Raw genomic sequence first — 19,451 nt, 5'->3', positions numbered from 1 at the left:
CTATGATCAAACCACTCCATGGTCACTCTATGTTCGAACCACTCTATGGTCAATCTATGATCGAACCACTCTATGGTCGCTCTATTATCGAACCACTCTATGGTCGCTCTATGATCGGACCACTCTATGGTCGCTCTATGATCGAACCACTCTATGGTCGCCCTATGTTCGAACCACTCTATGGTCGCCCTATGTTCGAACCACTCTATGGTCGCTCTATGTTCGAACCACGCTATGGTCGCTCTATGATCGAACCACTCTATGGTCGCCCTATTTTCGAACCACTCTATGGTCGCTGTATGTTCGAACCACTCTATGGTCGCTCTATGATCGAACCACTCTATGGTCGCTCTACGATAGAAACACTCTATGGTCGCTCTATGATCGAACCACTCTATGGTCGCTCAATGACCGAACCACTCCATGGTCGCTCTATGATCGAACCTCTCCATGGTCGCTCTATGACCGAACAACTCCATGGTCGCTCTACGATCAAACCAATCTATGGTCGCTCTATGATCGAACCACTCCATGTTCGCTCTATGATCGAACCACTCTATGGTCGCTCTATGACCGAACCACTCTATGGTCGCTCTATGATCAAACCACTCTATGGTCGCCTTATGTTCGAACCACTCTATGGTCGCCCTATGTTCGAACAACTCTATGGTTGCTCTATGTTCGAACCACTCTATGGTCGCTCTATGATCGAACCACTCTATGGTCGCCCTTTTTCCGAACCACTGTATGGTCGCTTTATGTTCGAACCACTCCATGGTCGCTCTAAGATGTAACCACTCTATGGTCGCTCTATGATCGAACCACTGTATGATCGCCCTATGTTCGAACCACTCTATGGTCGCTCTATGTTCGAACCACTCTATGGTCGCTCTATGATCGAACCACTCTGTGGTCGCTCTATGATCGAACCACTCTATGGTCGCCCTATGTTCGAACAACTCTATGGTGGCTCTATGATCAAACCACTCTATGGTCGCCCTATGTTCGAACTACTCTATGGTCGCTCTATGTTCGAACCACTCTATGGTCGCTCTATGATCGAACCACTCTATGGTCGCCCTTTTTTAGAACCACTCTATGGTCGCTCTATGATCGAACCACTCTATGGTCGCTCTATGATCGAACCACTCTATGGTCGCTCTATGATCGGACCACTCTATGGTGGCTCTATGATCAAACCACTCTATTGTCGCTCTATAATCGAACCACTCTATGGTCGCTCTACGATCGAACCACTCTATGGTCGCTCTATGATCGAACCACTCTATGGTCGCTCAATGACCGAACCACTCCATGGTCGCTCTATGATCGAACCTTTCCATGGTCGCTCTATGATCGAACCACTCCATGGTCGCTCTACGATCAAACCACTCTATGGTCGCTCTATGATCGAACCACTCCATGTTCGCTCTATGATCGAACCACTCTATGGTCGCTCTATGACCGAACCACTCTATGGTCGCCCTATGTTCGAACAACTCTATGGTCGCCCTATGTTCGAACCACTCTATGGTTGCTCTTTGTTCGAACCACTCTATGGTCGCTCTATGATCGAACCACTCTATGGTCGCCCTTTTTTCGAACCACTGTATGGTCGCTTTATGTTCGAACCACTCCATGGTCGCTCTAAGATGTAACCACTCTATGGTCGCTCTATGATCGAACCACTCTGTGGCCGCCCTTTTTTCGAACCACTCTATGGTCGCTTTATGTTCGAACCACTCCATGGTCGCTCTAAGATGTAACCACTCTATGGTTGCTCTATGATCGAACCACTCTATGGTCGCCCTATGTTCGAACCACTCTATGGTCGCTATATTACCGAACCACCCTATGGTCGCTCTATGATCGTATCACTCTATGGTCGCTCTATGATCGAACCACTGTATGGTCGCTCTATGATCGAACCACTCTATGGTGGCTCTATGATCAAACCACTCTATGGTCGCTCTTTGATCGAACCCATCTATGGTCGCCCTATGTTCGAACCACTCTATGGTCGCCCTATGTTCGAACCACTCTATGGTCGCCCTATGTTCGAACCACTCTATGGTCGCTCTATGTTCGAACCACTCTATGGTCGCTCTATGATCGAACCACTCTATGGTCGCCCTTTTTTCGAACCACTCTATGGTCGCTCTATGATCGAACCACTCTATGGTCGCTCTATGTTCGAACCACTCTATGGTGGCTCTATAATCAAACCACTCTATGGTCGCCCTATGTTCGAACCACTCTATGGTCGCTCTATGTTCGAACCACTCTATGGTCGCTCTATGATCGAACCACTCTATGGTCGCCCTTTTTTAGAACCACTCTATGGTCGCTCTATGATCGAACCACTCTATGGTCGCTCTATGATCGAACCACTCTATGGTCGCTCTATGATCGAACCACTCTATTGTGGCTCTATGATCAAACCACTCCATTGTCGCTCTATGATCGAACCACTCTATGGTCGCCCTATGTTCGAACCACTCTATGGTCGCCCTATGTTCGAACCACTCTATGGTCGCTCTATGTTCGAACCACTCTATTGTCGCTCTATGATCGAACCACTCTATGGTCGCCCTTTTTTTCGAACCACTCTATGGTCGCTCTATGATCAAACCACTCTATGGTCGCTCTATGATCAAACCACTCCATGGTCGCTCTATGATCGAGAACCACTCTATGGTCGCTCTATGTTCGAACCACTCTATGGTCGCTCTATGTTCGAACCATTCTATGGTCGCTCTATGATCGAACCACTCTATGGTCGCCCTATTTTCGAACCACTCTATGGTCGCTCTATGTTCGAACCACTCTATGGTCGCCCTATGTTCGAACCACTCTATGGTCGCCCTATGCTCGAACCACTCTATGGTCGCTCTATGTTCGAACCACTCTATGGTCGCTCTATGTTCGAACCACTCTATGGTCGCTCTATGATCGAACCACTCTATGGTCGCCCTATGTTAGAACTACTCTATGGTCGCCCTATGTTCGAACCACTCTATGGTCGCTCTATGATCCAACCACTCTATGGTCGCTCTATGATCGAACCACTCTATGGTCGCTCTACGATCGAACCACTCTATGGTCGCTCTATGATCTAACCACTCTATGGTCGCTCTATGATCGAACCACTCCATGGTCGCTCTACGATCAAACCACTCTATGGTCGCTCTATGATCGAACCACTCCATGTTCGCTCTATGATCGAACCACTCTATGGTCGCTCTATGACCGAACCACTCTATGGTCGCTCTATGATCGAACTACTCTATGGTAGCCTTATGTTCGAACCACTCTATGGTCGCCCTATGTTCGAACCATTCTATGGTTGCTCTATGTTCGAACCACTCTATGGTCGCTCTATGATCGAACCACTCTATGGTCCCCCTTTTGTTGAACCACTGTATGGTCGCTTTATGTTCGAACCACTCCATGGTCGCTCTAAGATGTAACCACTCTATGGTCGCTCTATGATCGAACCACTCTGTGGTCGCCCTTTTTTCGAACCACTCTATGGTCGCTTTATGTTCGAACTACTCCATGGTCGCTCTAAGATGTAACCACTCTATGATAGCTCTATGATCGAACCACTCTATGGTCGCCCTATGTTCGAACCACTCTATGGTCGCTATATGACCGAACCACCCTATGGTCGCTCTATGATCGTATCACTCTATGGTCGCTCTATGATCGAACCACTGTATGGTCGCTCTATGATCAAACCACTCCATGGTCGCTCTATGGTCGAACCACTCTATGGTCGCTCTATGATCGAACCACTCTATGGTCGCTCTATGATCGAACCACTCTATGGTGGCTCTATGATCAAACCACTCTATGGTCGCTGTATGATCGAACCACTCTATGGTCGCTTTATGATCGAACCACTCTATGGTCGCTCTATAATCGAACCACTCTATGGTCGCTCTATGTTCGAACCACTCCATGGTCGCTCTATGATCGAACCACTCCATGGTCTTGTAGGGATACGAGGGAAAGGCTTGTAGGGATACGAGGGAAAGGCTTGTAGGGATACGAGGGAAAGGCCTGTAGGGATACTAGGGAGAGGCTTGTAGGGATACGAGGGAAAGGCTTGTAGGGATACGAGGGAAAGGCCTGTAGGGATACTAGGGAGAGGCTTGTAGGGATACTAGGGAGAGGCTTTTAGGGATACTAGGGAGAGGCTTGTAGGGATAATAGGGAGAGATTTGTAGGGGTACTTAGGGAAAGGCTTGTAGGGATACGAGGGAAAGGCTTGTAGGGATACTAGGGAGAGGCTTGTAGGGATACAAGGGAGAGGCTTGTAGGGGTACTTAGGGAAAGGCTTGTAGGGATACGAGGGATAGCCTTGTAGGGATACGAGGGAAAGACTTGTAGGGATAATAGGGAGATACCGAGAAAGAGGCTTGAAGGGATACGAGGGAGAGGCTTGTAGGGATACGAGGCAGAGGCTTGTAGGGATACGAGGAAGAGGCTTGTAGGGATACGAGGGAAAGGCTTGTAGGGATACGAGGGAGAGGCGTGTAGGAATACGAGGGAGGGGCTTGTAGGAATACTAGGGAGAGGCTTGTAGGGATACGAGGGAGAGGCTTGTAGGAATACGAGGGAGGGGCTTGTAGGGATACGAGGTAGAGGCTTGTAGGGATACGAGGGAGAGGCTTGTAGGTATACGAGGCAGAGGCTTGTAGGGATACGAGGCAGAGGCTTGTAGGGATACGAGGAAGAGGATTTTAAGGATACGAGGGAGAGGCTTGTAGGGATACGAGGTAGGGGCTTGTATGGATACGAGGGAGAGGCTTGTAGGAATACGAGGAAGAGGCTTGTAGGGATACGAGGGAGAGGCTTGTAGGTATACGAGGGAGAGGCGTGTAGGAATACGAGGGAGAGTCTTGTAGGGATACGAGGGAGAGGCTTGTAGGGATACGAGGGAGAGGCTTGTATGAATACGAGGGAGGGGCTTGTAGGAATACGAGGAAGAGGCTTGTAGGGATACGAAGGAAAGGCTTGTAGGGATACGAGGGAGAGGCCTGTAGAGGTAAGATAGAGGGGCTTGTAGGGATACGAGGGAGAGGCTTGCAGGGATACGAGGGAGAGGCAGAAGAACATCGCGACGAATTTACCCATTAATGATGTTTGATCGCGTACAGATGAACACGGAGTATCCTTTATATTTAACAGTTATAATATATATTATCACTATTATTATCATTCTATGGACACACAGCAATCTCTTACTGATACAATTTAGAAAATAAATTATAAAGTTAGATATGGGTGAGAACACTTCTTGGGCTTAATGGAATGTTTGTATAAGCGTCCGCTAATAATGCGAGGTTTCCTCCTGACGAGCAAAATGGCGGCCGGGAGCAAGGTGTCAAGGTAAATTGAAACTCGATTTTCTACAGGAAAGCTACCATTTCACATGGCCGCCAAGATATTTGTGAAAACCTGAATAAACAAGTTTTCAATTGAGCCCAAGCCCACTCCTTGTAAAATGCGTACTCGGACCGGTCTAATTGACGGAATCTCAGGAACCTCAAGTACCAGGACTTTACTAATTGGATCCACCAAACAGGATAGCATAGCATTGATACAGGCCCGTACCCAGGGGGGGGGATGGCAGGGGGTGCGAACACACCCCCCACGATGGCCGAAGGTCCACTTTCGGTTCTCAATAGACGTGCTATTTGTAGACAAAACAATAAAGCATAAGCTAGGTCACTCTGGTATGTAGCTAAATCCGATTATTAACTATTTTTTCATCCGACTCTCCCCCTCACCTCACTGCTTTGGTATCGGCGACTATCCACAGCCTTCGGCGAATAATTGGTAAATAACCAATACCTATGGTGTCAATATCAAACCGCAAATCTAGTACGATGACAGCAATAGGACGTCACTCCGTAAGCAACCGCAAAGACAGTATTTTCTAACTTCCGGTTGCATGCGGCTCGTTTTCTTTTGCTTCTATTGAAGTTGATTATATGTATTTTTTACGAAACGACCCACAACTGTTTGATATGATAACAATTTTCCCAACGGGAGGCGGGGAGAACAACAAAACAAAGTGTTTACTTTATATCATTTTATTTAGCAATACCTTCATGTCGTTATGGCGATTATAAAAAAAGAGTTACAGTGTACAGCATTTAAGTCTAAATGGGATAGCAGTAGCGTTTTAGTAATTGTATCAGTTAAGATTACTTTGTACGAATACATGTTTTATTATATATTGCTTTTATTGGAAATTTTATAGTATAAGGACTAACGATTTACCAGGCCCCAACGTCAAATGCAAAAGCACAGCCCCCTGCAAAACCAGCAAGCAACCAAGCACATAGGAGGTAGACTCGTACCCAGTCCTTATTTTCTGTTGCGCGGATATCCTGAATCCGATCGCGAAACCGCATCCTGACCGTCATGCACCGTGCGCTTATTCAACCTCCCAAAATGCAACGCACGGCATCTGAGTACGAGACTGCATGGGCGCTGTAAAGTATACACCACTCCCTTACATCTTTGCGTCTGCCGAACAATCCTGTGTCAACAATGCTGGACGACGTTGAGGCTGTTCTTCGGGCCTAAATATTACACGCCAGTCTGTTTAATCTATGTCTAAGCTTGTCAAAATTAGCTTGTTTTACTGGAGCCAAGCGGCGAGTAGAGCGACCAAGGCAAGGGCAAGGCTCCACTTGAGAGGAGTCGCACCGCTGCTTGGCGGTGCCTCGTTATCATCCAGAGTCACCGAGGGGTCGTAGAGAGCGTAGCTGTTGAACTTGGGGAAGCGAACAGTGAAGCAGTTGCTGCTGTGTACCGAGGGGTAGCCAGCGGGCATGTCCTTACCTGTGCCATCGACCTCGACCTGGAGACAATAAGGAATGACTATTACAGAGGTAGCAAAAGCCTTACATTTTAGGTTATAACAAAAAATGAACATGCAGTTATATTATTATGATCTAAATCTTAATCTACAAAGGGCCAAGCCTACCACAGTAGATATGTGAGAGGTGCAATGTACAAATACAATGAGTGTAGGTGAATTAACATAAAATAACTACATAAATTGTCATGCAATCTAATTTGCAAAATGTTCTATGTTAATAGCCTCGATGGTGATAATGATGATTGATAATAAATTGAGAAGGTAATGACGACTACAGATTACGGATGATTAAGATATGTGTCACATGTGAATAAGATATGTGTCACATTGCAGATAAGTCACAGACAACAAAATTGTTGAATCTCATTTCCTAATTGTGAATTTGAAAAGAGAGTACTGTTTATCTTTTAACAAGGGAACAGCTCAAAATTTTGGCTTTATTTATGTAGTCCAGGCTATTTTTTTAACATAATGTTGACTATGATGATGATACAGATAATTATCATGTTGGATGACGATATTATTATTTTTTTAAATATGTTATGATATTAAACTTAAGACCCCGTTCCCACGTATCCGTTTTCGTTTGACAACGCAACCTTTTTGTTACGGATACGGGTATCGTCCACACGTAAACGCGAAAACGATGACCGGAAACAGAACGATTTGAAAACAATACTCTTTAGGTGCCGTGAGGACGGAAACGGAACCTTTCGAAAACGATGGCGTTACAACTCAGGTCCAGTCCACTTGGCGCGCTAGTACGCATGCGCTGTAGAGCTTGTTATCGTTTTCGTATTGTTTCTCGTTTTTGTGGGGACGGGTCGTATCAAAATAAAAACGCTTCGTGTGAACAAAAAGGTTCCGTTTTCAAACGAAAAAGTTTTTTTTTGTTTTTTCGAGTTATTTGTCATTTAAGAGTAACTGTATTAATTTATACATTGCGCGTTATAGTAAAATTTACGTTTATTTACGTTTGACCCTCATTCAATCTCCTTGGACATGCGCGAGTGATTTTGTTGTCAATTAAGACTAAATGTATTAATTTATACAATGCTCGTTATTCACTTTGTGGGTTAGAAAATTAATTGTGCGTAGCAAGCAAGTCACGATTCATAAAATATTTTGTTCTAGAAATCAATCCAATCTTCCTTCTAGAGTCTTGGAGATACACGCACGATATATGTTTAACTTATTATAAGCTAGGTTAGTTTACCAAAGTTTGAACAATACAATACGTCTTCGTTATAAGTATATTAGCACATTAGCGTTAAGTTACTACTAGCGGTTAAATTTTGTTTTCCATACAAGCATTTTCTAGAAAAGAATTTGAAACACTTCGGGGATTTGCCAAGAGCACTTAAGAAACGGGCTATGTTTTTTTTTTCTTTTCTTTTTTTTCTTTTTTTTTGCGAGAACTTTACTATTACCAATAAATCGCCTTTATTCACTTTACATAAACTTAAGTTTTTATGCTAGAAACTATGAAAAGGCACGTGAGTCGGGGAAGGCCATGACTTGTCAGAAAGGATTATTGGTCAAACTAACTTTTTATTTGTTATGATCTCCAACCGAAAACAGGCGCTGAAAAATGACTAATGGGTGCAGATGAAATGTTTTCGCGATGAAGCACATAACTAACGAGAAAGAGTTGACACAAATTGGCTTGAACAGCTAAGAAAATATTTATAAATGCAACCAGATTAGATAAGTTAATGTGTGCGTTGTTCAAACTGAACACATGCCGAAATTCACACTTTTTTCAAGCAAACTTACGCGGCCCGCCCAGCGCGCGAAAACCTTGAAAGATGCAAATTTCTTGCTTACTCAAAACTTTTTCGCCTTTTCGTGAAACAAAGGGAAATTGAGGACTCTCAAAAGTACTTATAACGAAAACAAAAACGGATACGTGGTGGGGACAGGGTCCGAGATTATGCATTGAACACCTACCCCTCTGGGCATCACAATGGAATCTCCAGCAAAGAAGAACTTTTCTGCCTTCGCTTTTCCTTTTGGACCTTTTGGCCTTTCACCCGCTTTGTTTTGCTTCCTTTCCATTTTTCTCCCACTTCCCTTCTTTGAGGCAATACAAATTTTAGAGTCGAGGTAGCTTCCGGCTCCTTCTTTGCAGGTATACCCTGGATCTCCACAGAATTTCCATCCCTCCACCTGTAAATAATGGTTTTAATGACTCTCTAGTTGAACAGTTATCAGTCAAAAAATGTGATATGTTTACTATATATTTGTTACTCAAGGGGGTGTTTGGCATCAGCAAAAGAAAAACAACTTAGTGGTGAGCGTCTTGTATAGTTTGTTTGTTCTTGTAAACAAATTGGTATCACATAAAAAAATGCACGACTTTTTGAGTGGTAAATTCAGGCCAATTAAATAACACTGAAATTGCTGCAGCCTCCACACCAGAGGGCGACGAAAAAGTTAAATATCTCTATCAAAATATGCCCTTTCTGAAAAAGAAACTATTTGGCTGATTTGTGAGCACTGAATATATAAGTCACTTTTTGTTGTTTTGTTGCTAAACGCGAAGCGCGTACAAGTTTGCCACCCAAAAAAGTCGCTTGATTTCTTAATGTAAGCCGCCCGTAAGTACAAACAGTGCACACTAACCTTGATGTTGAATTTTACAGAGCCTTTTCTCACTTCCGTCTCCTCATCTCCCCACACATAGGAGCCATTCTCAGCAAAGATGTACACTTGAGACATGAAATTTGCCTTCACACTTGAGATGTAGGAGGTCATGTTAAAGGTGTACACAGAGATATTCTATCAAAATTAAAACTTGTTGAGTCATCATTGATTGTATTTGCAACGTGCCGATCAAGGATTTTAAAATAGGGGGAGGGGGGTGGCAGGATAGACGGCTTATACTTTATCTAGTGGTTCTTGGAAAGTCACATAAATCCAACAATAGTTCAAGTTGAATTGAATTTGTCGCATCAGCAAAGTCGAGCAGGCAATGGCACATGGGTAGCACCCTCTCCGTAGTTTCTTCAAACAAAGTGACTTCTCATTTTTATTTTTTTTTTTGCTTACATATGAAGGATACGTTGTCGTTTTGAGGGACTGGTACCGAGTACTCTTAGTTTCTTTTCAGATACTTTCTTCATTGACTAAAGATGGTCACAGTCACTGTTTTTTTTCTTCTGATTACAAGTCATAATGTTTACAAATCACCTGCGGTACGGTAACATTAAAAATAACAATAATCATACAGTTTTTTTCAAATAAGAAATATATTTATATTATTTATATTTTTATATATATTATGGGAGTGACCGCCTTTGGCAAAAACTACAATTTTTGGCTGAATTTTTTTGATCATATCAAACATATTCCTCAAGGATAGTGTCCTTCGTTTGCATTGCCTTATATGGGCATTGATGCCCATATTTAGAAAAGCTAAAGTTTTCCCGCTCCCTGATCTACAGAAAATATGGTGAAAAAAGCTGATTCCTGTCAATTTGAGACTCGCGGCAAGAATTCGTCAAAAAAACCTGACAGCTTGGTCAAATTTGTATCTCACTAATCGTGAAAAGCTCTTAGACCCAGGCCTCCCAGAGATTGACCGAGCGGGTTTGAAGGTCACCCAAATATTGATATGGTGAAAAAGAGGTTGGATATCAGCCCAATCCACACCCTCTCCCCTGTATCTACCCCTGTGCATGTTGACAAACATATCTTGTTTTGTGTAGCCTACAAGCAGGGCTATAGCAGGGCCTGGGGCACAGAGGGCACTGAGGGCACACCCCCCCCCCCCCCCCCACCCCAATTTAAGAAAAAGGAATTGATTATAAGGAGCATGGCTTTGTCCCAGATATTCTCTTAATGTTTCTGTCTCATACCCCCCCACCCCCCACCATTTCAAGGCTTGCTGGACTTTGACAATGAAAACTGGATGGCTCCTGCTCTGTATCTGATTGTTATCCTACATGAGATACGCCCTTCTAAATAAAAGGATGTTGAGTACCTGAAATTTGTCTTGAACCACTTCACTAAATTGAAAATCCAGTTGAGTAAAGGTATTAAAATTGTGCTTCTCACTTCCAGCTTGACCAACAGTGTTGCCATTACTGTCACGCTGAAATATTAAATCAAAATAAATGAATTAGCTATTATAAATTTAAATAAAATCCTGTTTATTTCTTTAATTAAACAAGTCTCTCTCTCTCTCTCTCTCTCTCTCTCTCTCTCTATATATATATATATATATATATATATATATATATATATATATATATATATATATATATATATATATATATATATATACTAAAAGAAGCAAAAGAACTTCTTGCACAACACGTCACACAGTATCACACAGATAATCAAATAATGGTGTTACCTCTCCCAGGTCTTCAAATTTGAAAGTTAAGCCATCTTCCTTGGATTGTCCCTTGAAGTAAATGCTAATCTTGCCAGATTTTCCCATGACATGAACAAAGACATCACCAACTGAGGTCGTTTTATCGGCTGACGCTGAATATCATAGAAAAAAATACAATTATGTTAACTGATTGGGACATGATGTTAGCTCACTAGAAAGGTTGCTATTGAAGATCACAATTAGAACAATAACTTATAAACCTCGTATTTACCCTCCAGCAAATAAACTAAGCCCCATTACTTTTAAACTAGCTCAGAACATGAAAGAACTGTTACTGACTCTTAGTGAAACAATCAGTGAACTTGAGGCATTTGGTGTTAAGTATCCTATTAAAATATTCAATTGAATATGAAATAACAATTACTCATCCTTAATCATTGTAATCATTACAACAATGGCCTCTTCATTTCGAGCTTTTTTGTTTGGTATTTCTTTTTTGGTACTTCTTTCGTTAGGATTTGAAAGAATTATAGAGGTTGCGCAAATAACAATCGTATTGGATAGCTTAAAAAAGATAGATTTTTTTAAAAATTATTTTTGAATAGACGCAGGCAACCTTAATTATTGAAAATTAACAAAGAATTATTCTTATTAAAAATAGTAAAATTTACGTTTATTTACGTTTGACCCTCATTCAATCTCCTTGGACATGCGCGAGTGATTTTGTTGTCAATTAAGACTAAATGTATTAATTTATACAATGCTCGTTATTCACTTTGTGGGTTAGAAAATTAATTGTGCGTAGCAAGCAAGTCACGATTCATAAAATATTTTGTTCTAGAAATCAATTCAATCTTCCTTCTAGAGTCTTGGAGATACACGCACGATATATGTTAAACTTATTATAAGCTAGGTTAGTTTACCAAAGTTTGAACAATACAATACGTCTTCGTTATAAGTATATTAGCACATTAGCGTTAAGTTACTACTAGCGGTTAAATTTTTCTTTTCCATACAAGCATTTTCTAGAAAAGAATTTGAAACACTTCGGGAATTTGCCAAGAGCACTTAAGAAACGGGCTATGTTTTTTTTTCTTGTTATTTTTTTTGCGAGAACTTTACTAAACATTTACTGTTACCAATAAATCGCCTTTAATCACTTTACATCAGCTTAACTAATAAGTTTTTATGCTAAAAATTATAAAAAGGCGCGTGAGTCGGGGAAGGCCATGAAATGTCAGAAATGATTATTGGTCAAACTAACTTTTTATTTGTTATGATCCAAAAACATCTGCACCCATTAGTCATTTTCCAGCGCCTGTTTTCGGTTTTGGATCATAACAAATAAAAAGTTATAAATAAAAATGACTAATGGGTGCAGATGAAAAGTTTCCGCGATGAAGCACATAACGAGAAAAAGTTGACAGAAATTGACTTGAACGGGTAAGAAAACAGTTAAGATTTATAAATGCAACCAAAATTAGAAAAGTGTAATGTGTGCTTAGTTCAAACTGAACACAACTTTGCCGGAATTCACAAAGTCTTCGAGCAAACTTACGCGGACCGCCCAACGTGCGAAAACTTGGAAGATGCAAATTTCTTGCTTCGCCTTTTCGCGAAATAAAAGGAAATTGAGGACTCTAAAAAGGACTTATAACGGTGTTAGCTGTGGAAGTTGCGATGTTGAAATCTAATTCAACACATTCAATTGTCTCCTTATCTCGTAGCTTTTGCGAAAATCTGAAACATTTATTTATGTACTTGAATTTTCTACAGAATTTCTCTTTGATCGAAATATAGTACTGCTCTCGAAAGATCTTTTAAAATTTTCCAGTGCTTCAAAAACTCGAGCACCACAAAAGAAAAACAGATAAGTCATGCACTGAACAAGGGCATACAACGAGCCCCCCTACCCGAAACAATGGCAAATTTCGTCGTTTGAAAATGTTCTCATGCCGAAAATATCCATTTTAAAAATTGCTGGGAAAAAATATATGTTCCTTTTCCTCAAGAGGGCCCATTTCTTTTTTTTTTTTTACAGCCAAACATTGGTTAGGATTTTTTTCCCAGCCAGCAGTGGTCAGGCATTTTAGCACACAAATAATGCCCGAGCCGGTCGGGACGATTTTTTCCCCCAAGCAACCGCTTTAGCGTCTCCTCAAAATGTTCCCAGCACAAGACTCTACAAATTTGCCAGCAAAACCATTCGGGACGTTTTATTCCCAGCAACCGATGGGAAATTGGCTGCGGAACAGATCCGTTTTATGCCCTTGACTAAACGTCTAAAAGCATTTGATCGAAAGCATCACCTTTTCTAGATAAAGTTCAAAATTCGCTATATGCACAGAGGTCATCTCTTGAAAGTGCAGACTGTAAGTTTGATGGAGCAAAAAAAACACATAAAAACAGTTTTTGGCACTAGATTTTGGTATTAATCTTCTAGTGAAACATCATTTCATCTCTTTAGATGAAGCATTAATGTCGTACAGATTTTAGTCTGTTGAGTATATGTTAGATGGCCACGACTGTGTGCATCTTGCGTGCATGCAAATGAAAGCTTACAAAAAGTGATTGAAGTACCATAGAAAATTTAGCACATTGCAATTTCGTTTTAATTGAAAAGTTATTCCGTTACGTCGGCCGCATCTTTATCTGCACCATTTTCAATAAAGATATTCAATCTTACCTGTGCTTAAGACAGCAAGGAAAACGCAAATCGCAATTCGCACCATCTTAGTGTTCGTGCTGTTATGGCGAGATGTCCTGTTTCACTGAGAATAAATCTTCTCCGCACCCAAAGAAACGCATCACATGAAATCATGTGACCAACAACAACCAATAGCGGTCGGGAAAAATATCATAATTTACATACTGTGTCTGCTGAATTGAGCCGACAACCCGCTGGGTGTTTTGTTTTGCTTGTTGTGGCGTTGCTACCTTGTCAACATGCGTCAATAAAAGCTCTGTAATTTACCATTCTTACAAAAGACTTGAGAAAAGTCACGTGTTATACCTACCTCGCCATTGTATATAGGAGAAAAATTTTCAGTAACAGGGGCGTAATTAGGGGGTGGCCTAGGGGGCCCGGGCCCCCCCTTCTAGCAGCCAAAAATACAGTAAATGTATAAGACATTATCTAAAATACAGGAGAAAATTGAAGACTTGAAAGGGCCTTTTGGGTCTCCTTCTGTTAAAAATCCTGGCTACGCCGATGAGTACAAACTTAATATGAGGATTTTTTTTTCGAATGCATCGCAGACTAAGAAATACACACCCCTTCCCTAATCAGGCCCTGATCTGACCCTGAACATATCGTTAGAAAAACGAAAATTCCCAATTTATGGTAAGGTTTGATAATGTTTTGTTTGGACAAGACTAAAATGATTATATACTGCTCTGAACTTTGCATTCCAACGACGAACTGCGTCATTTGCCGGACACAGACCGCCCCACCCTTTGTTCAAATCACTAGCATCAAAACACGCAATAATTATTGTGAACTAGTGAATCACGTATTTACAGAGGGAGGATTAACTATGCGTTGCAGAATCCTTACGTTATTAAGTAATGGTTCGTGTAAGAACTACGGTACCCTGCGGCAACGCATGCGCAGAAGTAGCTATAAAACTTCAGTAAAATCCTGCCCTCTGATTGGCTAAAATACATCTTCGGGTGTTTTCCGTATCTTATCCATTGATTGACAAACATTTAAATTAAGAATAAAACAAAGGTTGCATTGTTACAACTTATCCCCGAGTTTTGTCCGAATCGTATGTTCGGAAGTTAGATTTCCGACATAGCGCTCACGTCGCCATTTTGAATTCTACATGCTTCCTCCTCGATATATTAAGACAAGTCTCTCGCTATTCATGATCTCTTCGAAAATAGTTTGAAAATCTATTGTATATACTTTAAAGAAACGCTTCTGAGTTCTGTTTGCTTGCAAACTTTGTCCGAGAAGTTAGAAAAGCTTGTCATGGTGTTCAAAAGGCAGGCATGTTGCTGCCCAAACCACGAGGCTTGGTGTGGCAGTAAGCCTTCAGATGTGGAACAGAGGTCCCTGAGAAAGGCGAACAGAGTAGAGAAAGTTTTCTTGGAGCTAGATGACAAAGGCAAAAAGGGCTGGTCTAGAAGCATTTGTATGTACTGTCGACAGCGAGTCGATTTGGAGCTTGGAAACCAACGCATGAAAACTTCACACGAGGTAAGAAAAATGATCTTTCTCAAAGTCAATGTTCTGTCGCTTGCCGTATAGATTCTGCTGTTTCTGTACTGTCTTGACCAGTCTTGATCCTCCTTTTCAATTTGTTATTTATTTCGAAAATCAAAATTGCAGAGCTGTAGAGATGAAACTGCCTCAAGTTCCAGCGTGTTTTTCCAACCGGAAACCTCTGAGACCAGCGCCGCTGCTGAAGCTGCGTTAGAACCATTCCAGGTAAAATTTTCATAGGTCAATAAGTACTTGAGAGACAAATAATTGGTTCAGAAGGGAACGAAATATTTTACTCGTTCTATTTTACTAAAAGAGTTTTATTACGGGAAGTTGTCATTTGAGTTTACGATGTGAATATGTAAATATAAGTTATGTGAGCCTGATTTATAAGCTGGGTGAAATGTAAATACCAACAAGCCCGAATGTATTCCTTGAATGTAGCGAAACATCCTGGGGTTTGACACCCTGAAATTGAGGTACAGCAAACTCCCGTCTAAGTGAAAGAATTGTAAGCAACAATGTCTTTCTTCATTTTCATTAGCTGACAGCCCTTGTAACACTGTTTTTAGTTCCTGACGTGTCTGCTTCTGAGGAAGTTGACTGTAGTTGCCTTGTATTTTTGTTCTGATATTCAAGAAATGAAGTTGAGAAGGAATCTTAAGTTTGTGTGTACTTTTTTTACAGGACATTGAGGAAACCTCTGCACTAGGGCAAATTTTGCCGTCATCAGTTGATGCTGTACGACTCATGAAAGCATCAACTAAACTAAGGGACATAGAACTAAAGGACATAAAACGATGCATTGAAGTAGAAGATACGGCGTTTGGTGAAGCGAAGATATTTTTTTAGAAAATTGTAAAATATAAATATCAGCAATAACCCGCAATTGTCAGTAAGAGCAGTGGAATGCTTATGCGGATGCAAAAAGCTGAAAGAAATAGTGAATATAAATGCAGCCCGTCTGGAGCCAGAAGAATTACAATTTCTTCGCAGAAATTTTCCGTGAGTCCTCATGGCCTACTATGTATCGAAGACGGAGACCCCGATTATAAGCTGGACACTCTCGAATTCATCAATGAGCTTATGGAACAAACCTTGCTTGCGGCTTGTTTTAAGAAAATATTGTGCGTTCTGTCTGTGTCGATAAAATAATAACTAGAGGACTGCTACTACTGTGAATTCCAGTAAACTTTATTGCTGTGGCTTGTATGCGATAATAGTTGTATTGAGGATCGAATAAAGCAAAATTGGTAACTCTATTTAAATGCGTGAATCGTTTTAGTTGTCAATCTTAACATGAAAATCGTTGTCAAAAATCTTTGAAAGAAAAAGTGACTTTCTTTGGAAAGCTAAATTCTACCACACTAACAGGCTTTTGGAAATGTGAGACCGTATTTTCACACGTTTAGCCAGCGGAATGTTTGCTTTCGCAAGAGACAAAGCGCAAAATTGTAATAAGTGAAGTATAAAAAGTTATTAGCAGATATCCGAAAGGGATTTCTCCATGCTCCGAACATACGATTTTAACAAAAATGCAAAGGTTGAAAGCTTTCTTACTTCAAACCTAAGCCCCCTAATGAATATGAGTGCAAGAGCACTTATTTCAGAGAAATGTGACTCCAAAGTTCAAATTTGGCGGGCAGAGCGTCTTGAACCAATAAGCATAGCAATATTAATTAGATTAGTTAAAAAGATAACGAACCCCTATTGCCGCAGGACCTATCGATTCACCGTAGTTCTTACACGGAGCATTACTTAAAAATGATTCTTAAGAATTTTCTTTACGAAGCTTTTCATACTTTAGTAACGTGTTTACAGCGCTTCCAACGGTCATATGTTTACTGGAGTAAGAACAAATGTCAAGGCTGACCACAGGGGGGCCAGAGCGGCTGGCTGATCCTGCACAACATCTTTGCTGTAGGGAATGGATCTAAAGCGAATAATGAAGGGTACATCACAGTGTATCAAATAATAAAAACTAAAGCCTTGGCATTTGCGAAAAGACGGTGTAGGTTCTATGATATCTCACCCTTTCTATTTCTAGAACATGATTACTAATGCGCAGTTCGGTAAGGCACCTGCGGTGGTTCTGCGTGTTTTCTATGATCGTTATAAACCTCACTGTGCCAAAGTTGCAGTTCAATGTCTTCAATTCTTTGTCTTAGCATCTTAGAATATTTCTTTTTATTGTCAATTCACAGGGAGCCAACTCAGCTCAGCGCATTGTTTATTCAGCATTGGCTTTGAACTTTGCTTGTGAATACCAATTAGATCACGTAGTCTTCAATACTCCTAGTAGTCACACAGGTAGCCCAGGCAATGGTTTTGAAGCTTGTTCGTAGCTTGGAATAGGCTGGGCTGTTATTCTGAGAGGTAAAACGAGTTGATTGAAGTAGGGATTTTGTGAAATATTGCCAATAAAATTGCCTTAAAACTTGGAACATGCCTTGTTGTTGTCATATTTATGTGTAATATACGATTTTTTTTTTTTTTGGGGGGGGGGGGGTAATTTTTAATTTTTTTCTTACTAGATTTTTCCCGCAATTTTTTTCTTACAAGAATTAAGTAAGTTTTTTTTCTAATTTGTCTAATTTTTTTTCTCGCATTTTCATTTAGTTTTATTTTTTTTCCTTAGATTTTTACTTCTAGAATATTTTTTCTCCGATTTTTTTTAATTACTAAAATTATTTCTCTGATTTTTTTTTCATGTTTGAGAAATGCTATGATAACGATGGGCCACCATACCTGTGGGCCGAGTAGCGAGATTCACTCACGATGTTTACAAATATGTTGAACTTTTGGACCTTAATTATCTGCTTTACGAACGCAGAAAGGCCTTTTTTCAAAGGATGTCTATGTCAGCATGATATTGCAAGGTATCTATAGAGTTTATTATTTTAGGTTGTGTTTATCAACTTTTGAATCTCTGGGATAAATCAGGTCAAAGAGCCATGGACCGGAATATTACATTTGGGAATTATAGAATCTGAAAGGAGAAACCAATGAATTTATAAACATACGCTATTTCGTGATGTAAAAAGTTTGTTATTACCTTATACCGTTGAAATCAAGCTTAGATTCGCGGAGCTAGACTTCAGTGAATTAGCGCGGGCAAACCAGACAAAATGTTCGTGTAATCAAATATTATCTTTAATTTCTTCACCGAATATATCTGTAATAAAGCTAATTGAAGCTGTTGTCATAGATTGATCTGATTCCGTTTTAGCCGTGATTCATAACAGTTTAGGCTATTTTCGATCCTCATCTAGGTTCACTACTCACCACTCTTGATAAAACACAGGTAGCCCAGGATCATCACTTTTGACGATTTACTAGAGAATATATGGTGACTTTTGAGCGTATAATTTTTCTATTAAATCTTAATAAAATTTCCTGAAATACTAACAGTGTTTGCTTGGTGTCCTTAATGTTCTTCTGACTAAGTTTCAGCGATTTTCGTTGGGTTTAACTAGACCCTGCGCGCAGGGTTGACTGGGATACCTGAGATCTGCAATTTGTTTGGGCCCTGTGTTGTGACATGTATGACAAACATTCTACTGCCCACCACCTTGGATATAATAAAAACATGTATCATCTTGTTTTTTTAATTGTATATGCCATATCATAACAATGATTGGGGCAAGAAAGGTAAGAAGCATCATCTTTCGAGGTGGGGTTGGACTCAAGTTCTGCTCCATTTAAATAGATGGAGTTGATTGTCCTATCTTTTTACAGTGTAAAAATCTTACAAATACTATTCCCGCAGCAGAGATAGCACCGAAATAAAATTCAGGAAAACTGACAAAGTTAAAATGCTAAACATTTCTTAAACATTTCTTTGGTTCACTGCACTCAATGAGCTATCACTTAGGGGTAAATTTTTTTTAACACCCAAAGAAAGCCATATTGTATTAACAATATATGTAAGTGCAAAGTAAACAACAATATCTATTTATGCTATCATATTGTTTAAACATTTTTTTTAAGTAAATGAG

General features: G+C 40.6%; 2 protein-coding genes and 2 long non-coding RNA genes across 4 annotated transcripts; 2 read left to right on the top strand and 2 right to left on the bottom strand.

The window, feature by feature from the left end:
- Nucleotides 1-6,088: 6,088 nt before the first annotated feature.
- On the bottom strand, nucleotides 6,089-14,066 carry LOC116620817 (skeletal aspartic acid-rich protein 2). The gene is made up of 6 exons (XM_048734179.1): nucleotides 13,930-14,066; nucleotides 11,262-11,395; nucleotides 10,887-10,997; nucleotides 9,527-9,682; nucleotides 8,852-9,070; nucleotides 6,089-6,880 (listed from the first exon to the last, which is right to left on the bottom strand). The coding sequence occupies exons 1-6, from the start codon at nucleotides 13,973-13,975 to the stop codon at nucleotides 6,659-6,661; spliced, it is 888 nt and encodes a 295-aa protein (XP_048590136.1). The 5' UTR covers nucleotides 13,976-14,066; the 3' UTR covers nucleotides 6,089-6,658.
- LOC116613222 lies at nucleotides 12,600-17,897 on the top strand. Its single transcript, XR_004294134.2, has 2 exons — nucleotides 12,600-12,686; nucleotides 17,658-17,897. It is a non-coding gene; the product is annotated as an uncharacterized LOC116613222 (long non-coding RNA).
- Nucleotides 14,805-16,712, top strand: LOC125573600. Its single transcript, XM_048734180.1, has 3 exons — nucleotides 14,805-15,447; nucleotides 15,580-15,678; nucleotides 16,141-16,712. Exons 1-3 carry the CDS (start codon nucleotides 15,220-15,222, stop codon nucleotides 16,303-16,305), a joined length of 492 nt encoding a protein of 163 aa, XP_048590137.1. The 5' UTR covers nucleotides 14,805-15,219; the 3' UTR covers nucleotides 16,306-16,712.
- On the bottom strand, nucleotides 17,080-17,660 carry LOC125573601. Its single transcript, XR_007314123.1, has 2 exons — nucleotides 17,486-17,660; nucleotides 17,080-17,386 (listed from the first exon to the last, which is right to left on the bottom strand). It is a non-coding gene; the product is annotated as an uncharacterized LOC125573601 (long non-coding RNA).
- Nucleotides 17,898-19,451: the final 1,554 nt, after the last annotated feature.

Source organism: Nematostella vectensis, chromosome 11, assembly GCF_932526225.1.
Source record: "Nematostella vectensis chromosome 11, jaNemVect1.1, whole genome shotgun sequence".
Taxonomy (NCBI): Eukaryota; Metazoa; Cnidaria; class Anthozoa; order Actiniaria; family Edwardsiidae; genus Nematostella; species Nematostella vectensis.
Note: the sequence above shows the minus strand (reverse complement) of the source record. Positions and strands in the feature narration are given on the sequence as shown.